At 42.2% G+C, this 15,076-nt stretch overlaps 1 protein-coding gene across 5 annotated transcripts in view; it reads right to left on the bottom strand.

Annotated features, from left to right (window-relative positions):
- INPP5F (inositol polyphosphate-5-phosphatase F) overlaps positions 1-13,796 on the bottom strand; it is a 92,599-nt gene extending 78,803 nt beyond the window's left edge. For all 5 annotated transcript variants that reach the window (XM_082673775.1, XM_082673776.1, XM_082673777.1 and 2 more), the window contains exon 1: positions 13,609-13,796. In XM_082673775.1, the coding sequence (XP_082529901.1) occupies positions 13,609-13,705 (97 nt within the window). In that variant the 5' untranslated portion in view covers positions 13,706-13,796. The remainder of the gene's footprint in view (positions 1-13,608) is intronic.
- Positions 13,797-15,076: the final 1,280 nt, after the last annotated feature.

The following is a 15,076-nucleotide window of genomic DNA, read 5'->3' as shown; positions in this document are numbered from 1 at the left end:
CCACAGGCAGTAAATTCAGGAGACATTCCCTCCAGAGAGGGCAGATTTGCATTTGAGATTGAACACTGGGGCTAGTATGCAGAGGATGGATGGGAGAAGGCAAGCCTAAAGCCAGAGATCCAGGTGACAGGAGTGTGCACGAGGGTGACCTGGTTCCAAATCTGCAACTGTAAGGCTGGACAGAGTCAAGAGATTCTGAGAGACATGGGCACAGCCTGCGTTCCATGTCCTGAGTGAAAAGTCCCAGCTCTACTGCAGTCTTGGAACCCCTTTCAACTTCAGGTCCCTCTTTCATAAGCGGGAATTCCATCTAACTTGCAGGATTTTTATGAGGATTAAATGGAAGAATTATGTGAAAGTACCCAGCACAATGCCTGGCACATAAATGTTCAATAACTTTTACCTCAAGTTGGGAAAGGTATATGCATTTAAAATTCCAGGTTCCTAGCACTCACTAAATCTCTCTACAGATTTTTATTTCAAGGGTCTACATACGGCTTTTTATTTAAAAAGGAAAGGATAAAAAAGGAAAAACCCAACTTCGATTGTTTTTTACATTAAATCTTAAGGCCATAATCCCTAAAAGCCTTCTGAGAATAATAAATGTTTTATGAAAATATCTCAATGCTTAGATATGCCCCCAAAATTCTGTTTCTTCAGAATGTGAAACAGATACAGGGCTCTGATGCAGCTCAAAATTAGGCACGCAGAAAGAGTCCTAGCAACCCAATTCAGGTCCAAATGGCAAATCAAGCATAACTGCCAGCTTCCTCCCCCCCCTCTAAAGTCCCCTACACTGGAGAGGGGAAATTTAGAAGCAGTAGAGTCTAAATGAAGGTTAAAATATACTTGGGAAAAAGACACAGACATCAGTAGACTTTAGTTATATACATGAAAATAAGTACTAGGGTCCTAAGTTTTGAGAAACCATAGAAGAACAAAAAACTGAATGGGTAGCTTTTAATCAGCAACAGAAAGACATCTGATAAAAATTCATACCATCCAGAAGATTAAAAAAATTTTAAAGTAAAAATAAAATTCATACCATCCTACGGAACACAGTAAAAGGTGATAGAACAAAAATACTGAGAAAAGCACAATAAATGGAAAACATGAATAAAAGGTGAAAATAACTCATAATATATTAATAATTATAATAAACGTAAAGTTTCAACTTACCAATTAAAAGACAGACTATTAAGTCTCGACTCTTCTATCGGTTTATTTAATTCTAGGCCTGTTTTGTTTACCACTGTATGCCTGCAGCCTAGCACAGTGTCTGACACACAACAGGGACTCATTCAATAGTTACTGAACCAAACCATAAACGATGAGCATGTGATTTCTCACAATGAAAGACTTAACTAAAAATTCTGGGAAACTTTAAATTATCTTAAAATCTCTTAGCAGGTGTCCACAGCTTCACACCAATATAGCGAGAAGCCAGTGGAGGAAGGCCTGAAATAGGCTATATATAACGGGCACAAGAATGGAGGCTGAGTGTGTCTTTTTGAGCCACTACGACTTTATGCCTGGTACAGTTCCTGGCACACAACAGACACTTCAAAATATGTGTGTGTGTATTTTTTAATCTGTTACTCTTCATTAAGGAGATAAAAATAAATAAAAGCATTAGCAGACTGTCTGTATAGAGGACATGTATGAACCATACTGGTCTCGGCATATGTAGCAACTATGCTTAGTAATGGACACTCTGTCACCATTATTAATGCCTACTCCGGAGGCAGAAGGCATTGGAATGGCAGGGAAAACGGCCAGTGGGCTTGTCCCTTCCTTCCACAAAGAAAAGCCATGTAATTGATCTGCTCCAACAAACATATTGCTTTCTAATCCTTCCTTCGAAAGGTATATTCCAATGTGGCACACAATTTCAAAAGAGAAACATTTGAAGTTTGCAAATAGGTTTTAAAATTTAGGATTATCAACGTTATCTAGTAAAGAGTAGAGCTGCTTACAAATTACAAAAGCATAGTATTTTAGAAATAATGCCAAATTTTAATTAGTGAAACCATTAAAGTAACATACACCCAAAGACATAAGTAGTTTGTCATAAGCTCAATTGTTTGACCCATTAGGTCAACATTTCCACTCTTATTTCAGATCCATTTGGCAGGACATGGCTTCTATTTTCATATGCCCTCTTCTTCCTGGTACACAGAAAACAAGTGATTAAGTACTGTGTGCCTGCAGAGAGCATGACTCACTCATTCCAAGAGCCCAGAGTGATGGTGCTCCCTCAGCCCAAGAACAAGCCTGGGTTTTGCACAGCTGCTGAAGTTTACAGGCAGTTTCACTTGTGTCAAAAAAAAAAAAAAAAGGTGCTAGTGTATGCATACATAATCAGACCCAAGTTTCATTTCCTGCTAAAGACAAAAGGACATTATTGCTCTGAAAAGACAATTACCAACACCAAAGTCAAACAGATGAGGAAAAGGGTTCTACAACGAGGAACTAAAAGTTCCAATGGTTAGCTCATCCATACTTAAATTCTCAAAATTTAATTAGGCCAGAAAAAAAGGTTAAGGAATAATTTGATTCAGATGCCATCTTATAAATGCAAAATTTGATACGTTTCTCTGAACTCTCTAATAGTAATTATTTTCCAGCATTCAGCAAGCTAAAGAGCTAATCCACTTTAGAAGTTCTAGCAGCTGCTGCTTTCCCAGTGTGAACTCCAGCTCAACGGTCCTGGATCCCGGCTGCTCAATATCACCATCTGGGAGCTGTACAAATACTGATGCCTGGGCCCCATCCTCGAGAGTCTGACTGTTGGGTTACGGTGGGACCCAGGCACAGGTATTTTGTAAATTTCCCCCAGGTGATTCTAACGTACACCCAGGTTGAGAATTACAGGTCGAAGTGATTATAGGTTACTAGTTGGAACTTGCATTAGTAGCTTTAGTTTTATCCTACCTGAGTGATTCAAAGATGACGCCTGTGCCGTGGACAGCTTGAAACTCTTTCATGTAATTAAGAACCATAAACTGAATAAAGAGCTCATAATATATAGTGAATAAGCAAAAAGTTGGTGTAAGCTACTATAAAAAAATACGTTTAAAAAAATAACCCTAAGGGCAAAAAAAAACCACCACCAAAAAACCCTAAGACTAGTTAAAAGATGAGATATACTACCTAGGAATGGGATCCTAAGAATTTCTAGACTTTTCTATTAAAACTGGGATCTGGCTTCCCTGGTGGCGCAGTGGTTGAGAGTCCGCCTGCCTATGCAGGGTACACGGGTTCGCGCCCCGGTCCGGGAAGATCCCACATGCCGCAGAGCGGCTAGGGCCCGTGAGCCATGGCCGCTAAGCCTGCGCGTCCGGAGCCTGTGCTCCGCAACGGGAGAGGCCACAACAGTGAGAGGCCAGTGTACCGCAAAAACAAAACAAAACAAAACAAAACTGGGATCTAATTACAGTGCAGCATGAAGGATATTAGAAATTGTTTTTTGGGCAGAAGACCTAAATAGACATATCTCCAAAGAAGACATACAGATGGCCAATAGGAACATGAAAAGATGCTCAACATCACTAATTATGAGAGAAATGCAAATCAAAACTACAATGAGGTACCACCTCACACTGGTCAGAATGGCCATCATTAAAAAGTCTACAAATAACAAATGTTGGACAGGGTGTGGAGAAAAGGGAACCCTCCTACACTGTTGATGGGAATGTAGATTGGTGCGGCCATTATGGAAAACAGTATGGAGGTTCCTCAGAAAACTAAAAATAGAGTTGCCATATGAGCTAGCAATCCACTCCTGGGCATATACCCAGACAAAACTATAATTCAAAAGGATACATACACCCCTATGTTCATAGCAGCACTATTTACAATAGCCAAGACATGGAAACAACCTGAATGTCCACTGACAGATGAATGTATAAAGAAGATGTGGTATATATATACATAACAGATTACTCAGCCATAAAAGAATGAAATAAAGCCATTTGCAGCAATATGAATGGACTTAGAGATTATCATACTAAGTGAAGTAAGTCAGAAAGAAAAAGACAAATACCCTATGATATCACATATATGGAATCTAAAATACAACACAAATGAACATATCTATGAAACAGAAACAGACAGACATAGAGAACAGACTTGTGGTTGCCAAGGGAGAGTGGGTTGGGGAGAAGGAAGGATTGGGAGTGTGCGATTAGCAGATGCAAACTAATATACATAAGATGGATAAACAACAAGGTCCTACTGTATAGCACAGGGAACTATATTCAATATCCTGTGATAGGACTTCCCTGGTGACACAGCGGTTAAGAATCCGCCTGCCAATGCAGGGGACACGGGTTCAATCCCTGGTTGGGGAAGACCCCACATGCCGCGGAGCAACTAAGCCCGTGTGCCACAACTACTGAGCCTGCACTCTAGAGCCTGTGAGCCACACTACTGAGGCCGTGTGCCTAGAGCCCGTGCTCGCAACAAGAGAAGCCATGGCAATGAGAAGCCCGTGCACAGCAACAGAGTAGCCCCCGCTCACCACAACTAGAGAAAGCCCATGTGCAGCAACAAAGACCCAACGCAGGGACTTCCCTTGTGGCTCAGTGGTTAAGAATCTGCCTGCCAACACAGGGGACACGGGTTTGATCCCTGGTTCAGGAAGATCCCACATGCCACGGAGCAACTGAGCCCTTGCGCCACAACTGCCGGGCCTGCACTCTAGAGCCCGCCAGCCACAAGTAGTGAAGCCACGTGCCTAGAGCCTGTGCTCCGCAACAAGAGAATCCACTGCAATGAGTGGCCCGCGCACGGCAACGAAGAGTAGCCCCCGCTCAACACAACTAGAGAAAGCCCGCACAGCAACGAAGACCCAATGCAGCCATAAATTAATTAATTAATTTTTAAAAAAAGACCCAACGGCAGCCAAAATAAATAAATCAATCTTTAGAAAAAGACAAGAGGAAGAAATAGGATTCTGAAAGCTAAATAAGAGCACAGGTGAGCTAACAGTTGGTATTTTCCTTAACTCATTTTAGAGCCGGTAACTGAGATGCATAAAATTAGCACTTCGAACATAAAATAGATGCAACCTTTGTCTCTGCTGGCGTTTAAATAATTTCCTAGCTTTTCCTGAAAACTCTGTCCATCTAGGATCGTCTGTATAGTCATTCTGATACCATAGGTCCTTACCAACAAAAAGCTCTACCTTCAAACACACCATCAGGTCTAGGATCTGCCATTTTAATTGCCCTCAAATGTAGAACTGCTTCTAGATCAAACGAGGGCCACAGCAGAGTGTCCTGTGGGGTGGGAGGTACAGGGGAGAACCTGTACTATTTCAGTCTGGCCAGTTAGGCACTATTCATTCTCATAAACTTTTTTCTTTTTCTTTCTTTTTTTTTTTTTTTGAGTACTTAATTAGAACCAAGGCACTGTGCATACAAAGTTATTTCTGGCAAGGCAAGGCAAAAATATATATATACCCATTAAAGTCCATTAGTCACACGGCCAGTTTCTTCCAGGACTTTCCACTCTTAAATAAGACAGAAACAATCACAGACAATTTACAGCTGGAAGGAACTTCAGAGAATCAAAAAGAAGAACACCTTTCTTCCCATTTCTTTATGAGGAAGAAAAACAGATTTTCACTACCTTGGGAAAAAACAGAGACTTTGAACTTCAAGACCCAGCTCAAATCTCCCACAGAACTCAGCTCTATCACAGTATCTGTCACTCTAGAATCCTCTGTATGCCTTTCCCTTGTTGGACCACTACCTGGGCTATAGGGTAGAGACAGTATTTTATCCATCTTTTTACCTTGGCACAATGCCTCGCAGACAGATCTTCAATAAATGTTTGTTGAAATAATAAATAAATGACTTCACAGAATTTCAGACTTAATATAATTTGGAAGGAGAAAGGAATAGAATACTAAATTAGTTGTCAGGGCGGAGGGCTGCTTCTTTGAGAAAAGGGAGTATTTGAAAGGTGCAAAGGGGGATAAATGCAATAGCTACTAGAGGTGAATCCTGGAAGTCAAGAAGAACAACTGCCCAGAGGGAGACTAGCAAACTAGAAACTCTGCCAAACTCTTTGGTCTACCCACCACAACTGTTCCCTGGGGGAGGGGAGGGTTATTATGCTGGAAATAGGGAGAAGAATGTTTATATCTGGCATAAAAGCAATGTATAATGACACCATGAAGCATCATTAATATTATACACGCAAACTACTAAAATTAAGAACACTGTGGAATGTTTAAAATGTCCCAACATTTCAGTTACATGTTAGAACTATTTCAAATTATGTATGTTGACCATTGCAGAAACTGGAATTTGAAGTTTAGTACAAGTAAAAAGAGGTTTCAAAGAATAATATTCATAAATTTTCATAAAGAAAAATTAATGTACTTTAAATGTATTTTTAAATATCTCACTATGAAGTTAAAGAAATTCAAGGTTAAATGTAAAAGAATCTGCAATTAAAATGAGGTAACTTAAAAAGAAAAAAACAACAGGGAACACTGACCTAAAATCAACCTGTACTTCCCACAACAGCCTTACCAAAAAGTTGGCAGGAGTGGATGCTTTTTTGTGAATGAGAGCAGTTCCTTTAAGGGTCTCACAGCAACCAGAAAATGAGTCATCTTAACAGAGCATGGGATTTAATTAAGATACTACCAGTATGTGTTCTGATAGTACTATGATGCTAAATGTGCAGTGCTCACCCTCACTTTTTAAATACTACTTAAATATTACTTAATGTATTATCAACAGCTACTGCTAATAAAGTAATGTATTATTTCTCTATTTTGGTAAACATACTCTAATTCAAATATTCTTCTCAGCTCGTTTATGGTCATCTGACACATATGATTATAACTTAGCCCAGCTAATGAGTAATTTGTTACAGGTTCTATGAGATTGCTGTTACTTCTCAGGTTTGTGTTTGCAAGACTAGATTTTAAAAGTTTATATTTTAAAACATATTTGAACAGGAATAGAACAGTTTACAAAAAGGTTTACAGAGAGATAGTAATGCAGCTTATAAAGATCTAACACATTTAAATCTCCATAAAACCACATCAAGGTCAGACTATGGCTCTGAGAATGCACTGAATCAATACTATAGCCAAATTAGTTCGATTTTCCGATAGTCTAATATCTATCTGCAAATACATCAGCTAATTTTGTCATAAATCATAAGAACCAAAATCAGCCAACAATCTTTTTTTTTGTTGGCATAGGGCCACTTAGAGAAAAATAAAAATGTCTTTGGGCCTCATTTATTTTCATTAAAAAAAGATTTATTGAATCCCACAGAATTAAAAGTTAGATTCCCCCGTTTCCTGAATAAAACGACAATGAGAAATTAGCACGTTTTTTAAAGTTGGTAAGAGATGCAGCGTTTTAGTCTTCTGTTCTTATGTTCTTCATTTAATCCTCCCAACAACCTCTTTGCTGCTCAAGGTACACAGAGTCAACCAGAAACTAGAATTATTTCAATTCATTCAATACAATTTTTACAGAAGACCTGCAGTGGGCCAGGTGCTAGGGATATAGTAATGAAGCTACATCTCCTTCTCCCTGCTTGGGCTGAGTTAGGCTGGGCAGGTGGGATAAGGGGAAGCCGTGCTGCTGGGCATCCTGGAGCAGCACCAAAGTAGCCATGTTCCAAAAAGACCAAGCTGTCAGGGCACCTTTGTTTCTGGCACCTGCATGTTCTGTCCTAAAGGCCTGGATACTGCCTCTCCTCTGAAGCCAGCCTTTGGCAAGTCCTGGCCTCTGCTGGCATGGCCAGAACACAAGCATCTAGGAATCAGCGATGCTACAAAGTCCCTCCCCTCTTCGGAAGTGGTTGCCCTGAAGACTTTTTCTCCTCCATTCCCTCTCTGCTTTATGTGCTCTGAAAGGATGTCTGTGAAACTGGATCTGGAACTGGATCTGGAACTCTTGCAAAGTTAGACTGAGAAGGCTTCAGGTTGCTCATCACTGGCTGAAATAGTTCCCATCCAGTACATACCAGTGTTTCTGATCCAAGATCTTCCCTCTATATATTCCCTCCACAACCTGCAAATGTTCTAAAAACTTAAGAAGAGAAACCTTACAAACTGACCGTAACTGGAAAAACGAGTCAACCTATTATATAACGATATTCCCTGTAACTATATAACTAATTTTGCAAGAAAAGAGTGAGGACAGGTGAAAGGTCAAAGAACAAACCAATAGTCCCATCATCAGCCTTTTCATTCTACATAGATCCTTCCTCAACGTGCATACTTTGACATTTCAGAGGCTATTTTATTCTCTACATAGGCTACACTATAATGACTATGACAGCTAAATACATTTCAGATATTACCCATAAAAATATAAATCCTACAACTTTGTGGTCAAGAAGGTAGAAAGGTTTATAAAACATTTTTGTCAATATTGAGAAAAACTTGGCTTTGGAGTTAATATGGGGTTAGAAGTCTGGCTCTCCCTCTTATTCTTTGAACTTGGACAAATTACTTCTCTGTGCCTGTAAAATAATAATAAAACCCCTCCGCCTAAGTTTTATTGTGGGGATGACATGAAACAGTACACATAAAGGGCTTAGAACAGTGTCTGGTTCAGAAAAATGCTTAGTAAATAAAAGCGGTTGTTATTAGCTACTACTAATCTCAGTTCACAAAGCAGACAATATGCACAAAAACTTCCCTCTAGCTGTAAAACCTGATTCCAAAAATTGTCATCATTCACCCTACAAAGACTATCTTTTTTTTTAAGCCAAAGAAAGAGGGAAATTTTTTGGAAAGATGTGTTTTGTATCTTGCATGCATAACAATAAATGTTCACAAAATAAGTTTACAGATCTGTTCAATCCAACTGCTAGCCTGTTAGAAATATAAAATATGGGGTAAGAAGTGTTCAAGGTATAAAAGTGGTAAGCCATTTTAAAGAAACTGAAAACTAAAGACACTAGAGGAAAAAAACTGGTTATTCAACAGCAACAAAAATGGTTAAAAAGATTTTTACAATATAATTAATAACTAATTTTTAAATTAAAATGCCCTATTACATTTTGTCATGGTAAGTGGTGAATTTTTAGCAAACATGATTTTCTAAAAAAGGTAAAGTTAAAAAATTTTTTCAAAGTAAATACCAAATAACACAAAAGTCTAAACTGGATATAGTTGCATAAAATATGATTCCGCAAAACAGATAAAAGTTCTATTTAGATTTCAATTCTGTAATTAATTTCTCATTCAAAAAAGTTTTCATATGACATTAAAAATAATTTCATTATCAAAAAATAACTAAGAAAAACAGGAATGCATTTTTATGTTTCTGTACATTCTGATAACTAGCATCCCCCTCCAAAAACTGTTCACTGGTATGTATCATTCAGTGTTTCATCTCTCTCTAAATAGTTTACATGCTTATGAATGTTATGTGTATGACAGATGCTCTACCATCTTTTCGTGGTCAGCCTCAGAATAGAATGAAGCAATACGCAGCAGTAAATTATATAACACTGTCCTATCAGACAAAGCTACAAGGACAAGTGGAAGCAGTTTTAAGATTAAAGAGGGGCTTCCCTGGTGGCGCAGTGATTGAGAGTCTGCCTGTCGATACAGGGGACATGGGTTCGTGCCCCGGTCTGGAAGGATCCCACATGCTGCGGAGCGGCTGGGCCCGTGAGCCATGGCCGCTGAGCCCGGGCGTCCGGAGCCTGTGCTCCGCAACGGGAGAGGCCACAACAGTGAGAGGCCCGCGTACTGCCAAAAAAAAAAAAAAAAAAAAAAAAAAAAAAAAAAGATTAAAGAGATAAGACCATATCACCCTTGCTCAACAGTGGACTATATTATATTGCTTTTTAAGTCTTTAAATTACAGCCCTTATTCTCAGATAGTGAAACTCCACGCTCAAGAGATTACTGAATGTTTACACAGTGCTTTACCATTTTCCCTGGTTGAAAATAAAACAGTCTAAATATTTTCCTCTGCTGGTCATTACCCTGCAAGAGATAGAAGCAGCCACCAAAAAAGCAGTTCTAAGTATGCATACAGACACTCACTAACCTTAAAAAAATGGAAAACCAGAAAAAATACTCAACTACTTAGAAGAAAAAATTTAAACAATGTTAAAGAAGAAAATACGGAATACCATCACAAAGATTTTTTTTATATGACGTTAAATCAGATAGAAAAACAACATACAAGTGGAAATGCACCTTTCCTCACATTTATTTCCTTATCCAGCTGGACAGAGATTTTCCACCTAAATTAGAAGACATTTAAAACAGGGCCTAAAATGAGTAATAAGCATAACACAACATCCTATATTTGTGGCAATGATAGTACTGAGAGAAAACCTGGACTTAAATTTAATTTGGCTCAACTCAACCAAAAATGCCTTCTGTGTCCTAAGCACTCTAAAGCTCAGAGATACCAAGATGAGTAGAACGTGGTCCTTGCCTTGAGGAATGCTCTGTCCACTGGGGAAGAAGGAAGCAAACCACTATTATATGATACAGTCAGGGCTATAACTAACGTGTGTACCAAATGTCTAAAGCACCTGGAAACACAAAAAGGTGACCAATAATTCTGCCCCAGGAATGCAGGCTATGGTGAGCACAGACTAGGGGTGGCATCTGAACTGGGTCTTACAAAATAAACTAGGCAGGAAAAGAGACTGACAGTAACAAACATTCCAGACCAAGGAAGTGGTCACTTTAGACTTAAATATCAATACTGATCCTTCTGATGACACTAGAAGAAAAGTCCTCTTTCAAGTTGCCACAAACATAAAAATCACAAGGCTCACAGGCTTTTTTGGTCTTATGATACTGCCCTTTAGAAAGAAAAGGACTTGGCCAGTAATTTATTCAGTTGAATAACCAGTAAGAAACTATGAAAGATTTTAAATGCTTTCATTACAAACAATAGCAAAACTGGCTGTAAAAGCAGAGGGAGATGATCCAATAAAATGGAAAATTTTAAGTCTACAGAAAAAGACCTGGAAAACATTTAACAATTAAATGCCATTATTCCATAGGCATTCTTTAGAAAGGCTCTTGAGTATTGGATAGGATAAACTATTTGGTAAAGTCAGGTGTGTGAGATTCTTTATTCATTGGCTATATGTACTTGAACACCTGAAGATCAAAAACAGGCTGTTCTGAAAGATAATGGCCTCTTCCTTCCTCTATATTTTTGGTCTGCTTTAGTCTGTGGTAGGCTGTATCCTAAGAAGTGTGATAACTTAATTGCAAAGGCTACAACCATTTTATTCAGAAAAAAGTTAATTTGCCTTCTGATATGGACTTTGGATATATAAACAGTAATTCAAACCACATGGCTTAATCCAAAATCTAGGCCCAGGTTTCCCTGTGAATATTCCTTAAAGGCTTAAGCCTGTAGCATGATCATCTGAGCTTCAGCTCAGATGATTGGGTTTAAGTATCCTTCCACTGAAAGGTAAGCTACTAGCCAGCACCCTAGAAGAGTTGACTTACTTCTCTTGAGGGGAGCAACTTATCCCTAAAGCTGTTAGGACTGGACAGGTTCCTGTGTACAAGAAATGAACACAAACCAAACAGAATGACACATAATTCATTTAAAGCCATCTATTCAGAGGACTCCTGGGACCTTACCTCCTTCCATGTAATTCCACCAGCTTGGTTCATCTCTGTCAATCTTAGAGGCTAAGAGAAAGGAGAGAGTAGCCCTAGAAATGGAGACAACCACATCCACCTCTATCTACATATGCTTCAATTCACTGTCCCAATACACAGGTGACCTAGAGATTTCCTGAGTGTTTTTCATGAAACACATCAATTCTTGTCCTCAAAGAGGTACACTGAACAAACACTTAAATTGGCACTGTTTCAAAAACATTTCATTATGCACAAGGACCAAAAAGTCCAACCCTCATTTTATAGCTGAGGAAATGAAGTACAGAAAAGTGTTCTGTCCAATGAGTTAGAGGTGATGTCAAGTTCCATCCAGCTGCCATAGTTAATTTTAAGCTCTTAAGAATCCAAAGAGTCGGCTCTTTGACAGCCTGGGGAATTTTGCAATCTACGTTTCTTCAGTCTGCACTTGAAGCCTTATCCAAACATTGTGGGTGGGGTGAGGGGAGAAAGACCAGGCAAATGATCAAATCAGGAAAAACAGGGAGAAGAGAATGACTGGAGACCGGCCAAAATTAGCCTATCTACAACACCTCCTGTCTCAAGATTATCAAAGAACCTTATTTGGGTGCAGTAGTTTCTCTTCCATTCTGAATAGAGGAAATAAAATGTAATAGCAAGAAAATACATCCAAAACCTAGAAAAAAAAAATAAGTTCTCCTTCACTGCTCTAGCAAATCAACGAGCAGGCCTTCCTAGGCAAGCAGTGGGACGGGCCAGAAAGTGTTTTGGGGGCCAATTCTACTCTCTGTGACCTCAGTCAAGTTACTCAAACTTTCACACCTGTCTCCTCACCTGAGAAAGAGGATATCACCTCACCACCTGCTTTGTAAGGTTGTTGTGAGGACTGGGAATAATATATTAAGGGACCAGATCCTTGGAAACCTCCTATAAATGGTAACTGCTGTGATGTATGTGAAAAGTTCGTTTGTGCCTTTCATACTTTCCAATTCATACCACGTAAATTCTTTTGTCTAGATTACATACAAGAATTACAAGTAAACTTGAAATGCTCTGGCTATTTCTCTCAAGAACTCTGTTCTCTTACTTCTCCTAAAATGAAAGATCTGCAGTGATTAGGAAAAAGGACTGGCAACCTCAAAGGGGGAGGTGCTCCGGGGCCCCCTCAAGGGAAACCGCCCCCCCCGGACTGTCAGCTCTCTGAGGGCAGCGACTGCCCTGTTTAACTCACCACTGTGACCTAGTTTTCCTAATGCAGACTAATCGTTGTAGACTTAGACATCTCATGACAGCTTACGTGACACCCAAACATGGACCCACAAGAGTGTATCTCACAATACTGAGTCACATAAAAATATTAAAAGTTGAACATTACGATACAGTTTAACTGTAATACTAAAATTTAAAAAAAAAAAAAGGCGCTGTAAATCGAGTGCCTATGAAGTAACCAGAATGAAGTCACGCCTTTAATGATAAAGGACCACCAAAAACACATAGATGTCCACAGGCACTGAAGCTCCGGCAGGATGTTCCACTGAACTGGCGCGATCGCCTTTGGCCTGAGATCGGGATTCGAACCCAGAACTTGTCCCGAAGGACGGGCAGAGGCCACTCCTGAGAGGAAGAGGCCTTTAAGGCCAGGCGCACCTCGCTCGAACTTTCTGGTGGGCGCCGGCCCGACCCCGACTGCGGGCGGCTCGACTCACGTCCCCTCTCCCGGGCAGCGGAGCAGATCGCGACGCGGAAGCGCGCTCGGAGGGACGAGGGTCGCCAGTCCTTTGTCCCCCGCAGAGGGGCAGGGGCGACGGCAGCGCTCCCTCCTCTCAGGAAATAATGACAGACCGCGCGCCCTCGCTCGAGCCCGCCCCGCCCCGCCCGCCAGGGCCGCAGGAGGCGCCAGATCCGCAGCCCCCGGCCGAGGGGCCCCGGCCGCGCCCCCTCCTCGCCCCCCGCCCGCCCAGGGCGACCCCGTGCCGCCAGCCTCACCCGGTCGGAGATGGAGGCTGCCGTCGCGGCGGCTGCACCACAGCGCGCGTTCGTCCTGCTGCAGGATGTAGTGGTCCTTGGCTTGGAAGAGCTCCATGCCGGCCCCGGACGCTGAGGGAGGCGGCGGCGGCCCGGGCGCGCCAGCGGCTCTGCAGCCCCGCGACCCCGCTACCCCAGAGGCGGCGGTTCGCGCGGGGCGTCCTCGTCGGCTGGGGCCGCCAAAGCCCGCGCTTCGGGGAGCGGCGGCTGAGGGAGCACCCCGGCTGCCAGACCCGCGGGAGGAGAACGCGCTGCGGCGGCGGCGGCGGCGGCCTTGGGAGGCCTCTCCCCCCGGCTCCGCCCCTTGATCGGCCCCGCCCCCGCTCCCCTTCATGGCTCCTCCCCCTGCCCCACCCCTTCCCCGGCTTCTCCCCTGACTTCTCCCAGGCTCCACCCCCTCCCCGTCTCCTCCCCGCTTCTCTCTCCTTTCTGTTCCTCTTCCTGCCCATTCCCGCCTCCTTCTTCTCCAGCTTTTCCTGGGTTTCTCCGCCTGGTTCCTCCCCCGAGGCTCTTCCTCCTCCCTCTTCTCTCCCCATCCAAGCCCCCTCCTCCTCCTCCCGCTCTTTCCAGGCCCCGCCCCTGGCGGGCCCGCTTTCCCAACCCCGGGGATTGCGGGCAGAACACCGGCCTGGATGAGACAGGCTGGCCGCCTTACTGCCCTGCGGCCTTTGGAGCAGAAGCCCACTTCTGGGGCCTCCCCTCCCATGCCAGCAGGTTATTCGTTACTTTCAGCAGCCCTGAGAAAAGCCAGGCCGACTCCCTAAATCCAGCCTGAAACCCGCCCCCTCTTCCCCCGGGCCTGTACTGCCCGCAGAGACCCAGACTAGGAGAGCTGGGAAATGCGACCTAAGGGGCTGGTTGCAGGGGTCTGTCACCAGCCAGGCTCTCCACAGAGCTGGGGCGTCTTCTGTTTTGGAATTTCCTCTTAGAACCTTGCAACATTTGACAACAGCAAACATTCAATAAATGCATATCAACGAGAAGCATGTAACAATAGAAATTAAACAAGTATTACCAGCACGGGGCTCTAAATAACGAGAAGGAAGAGAGCAAAGTCCATAAGCTATCATGTCCCGAATTAAGCAGGACGCATGTGAGAAGACAATAAAATGTCAAGGAAGTAAAAGGGGTCTAGTTTGACAAGGATAAGGTGGCTGGAGAACCTCTTGTGGAAGGAGGAAGCCCTCCCAAGTATCTTCGAGCTATCTTGAAAGGCCAGGTGGTATGTTGAACAGAATGGGGCTTGAGAGTCAGGACCTCAGTTCCAGGCCCCATGCCAGGGGTGATCTAGCTGTGTGATCTTGAGAAAGTCTCTTGGTCTCAGATGGCGGTTGAACTAAATGACCTTTAATTACACTCCCAGTTTTATGAGTAAATTAATCTTTCTACTCCTATCTCCTGCCTTTTCTAATGCCTTAGAAAGGAAGAA

The sequence above is a fragment of the Grampus griseus genome, assembly GCF_964374135.1.
Source record: "Grampus griseus genome assembly, chromosome: 16".
Lineage (NCBI taxonomy): Eukaryota > Metazoa > Chordata > Mammalia > Artiodactyla > Delphinidae > Grampus > Grampus griseus.
The sequence above is the reverse complement of the archived record's forward strand: the minus strand, read 5'-3'. Positions and strand labels throughout refer to the sequence as shown.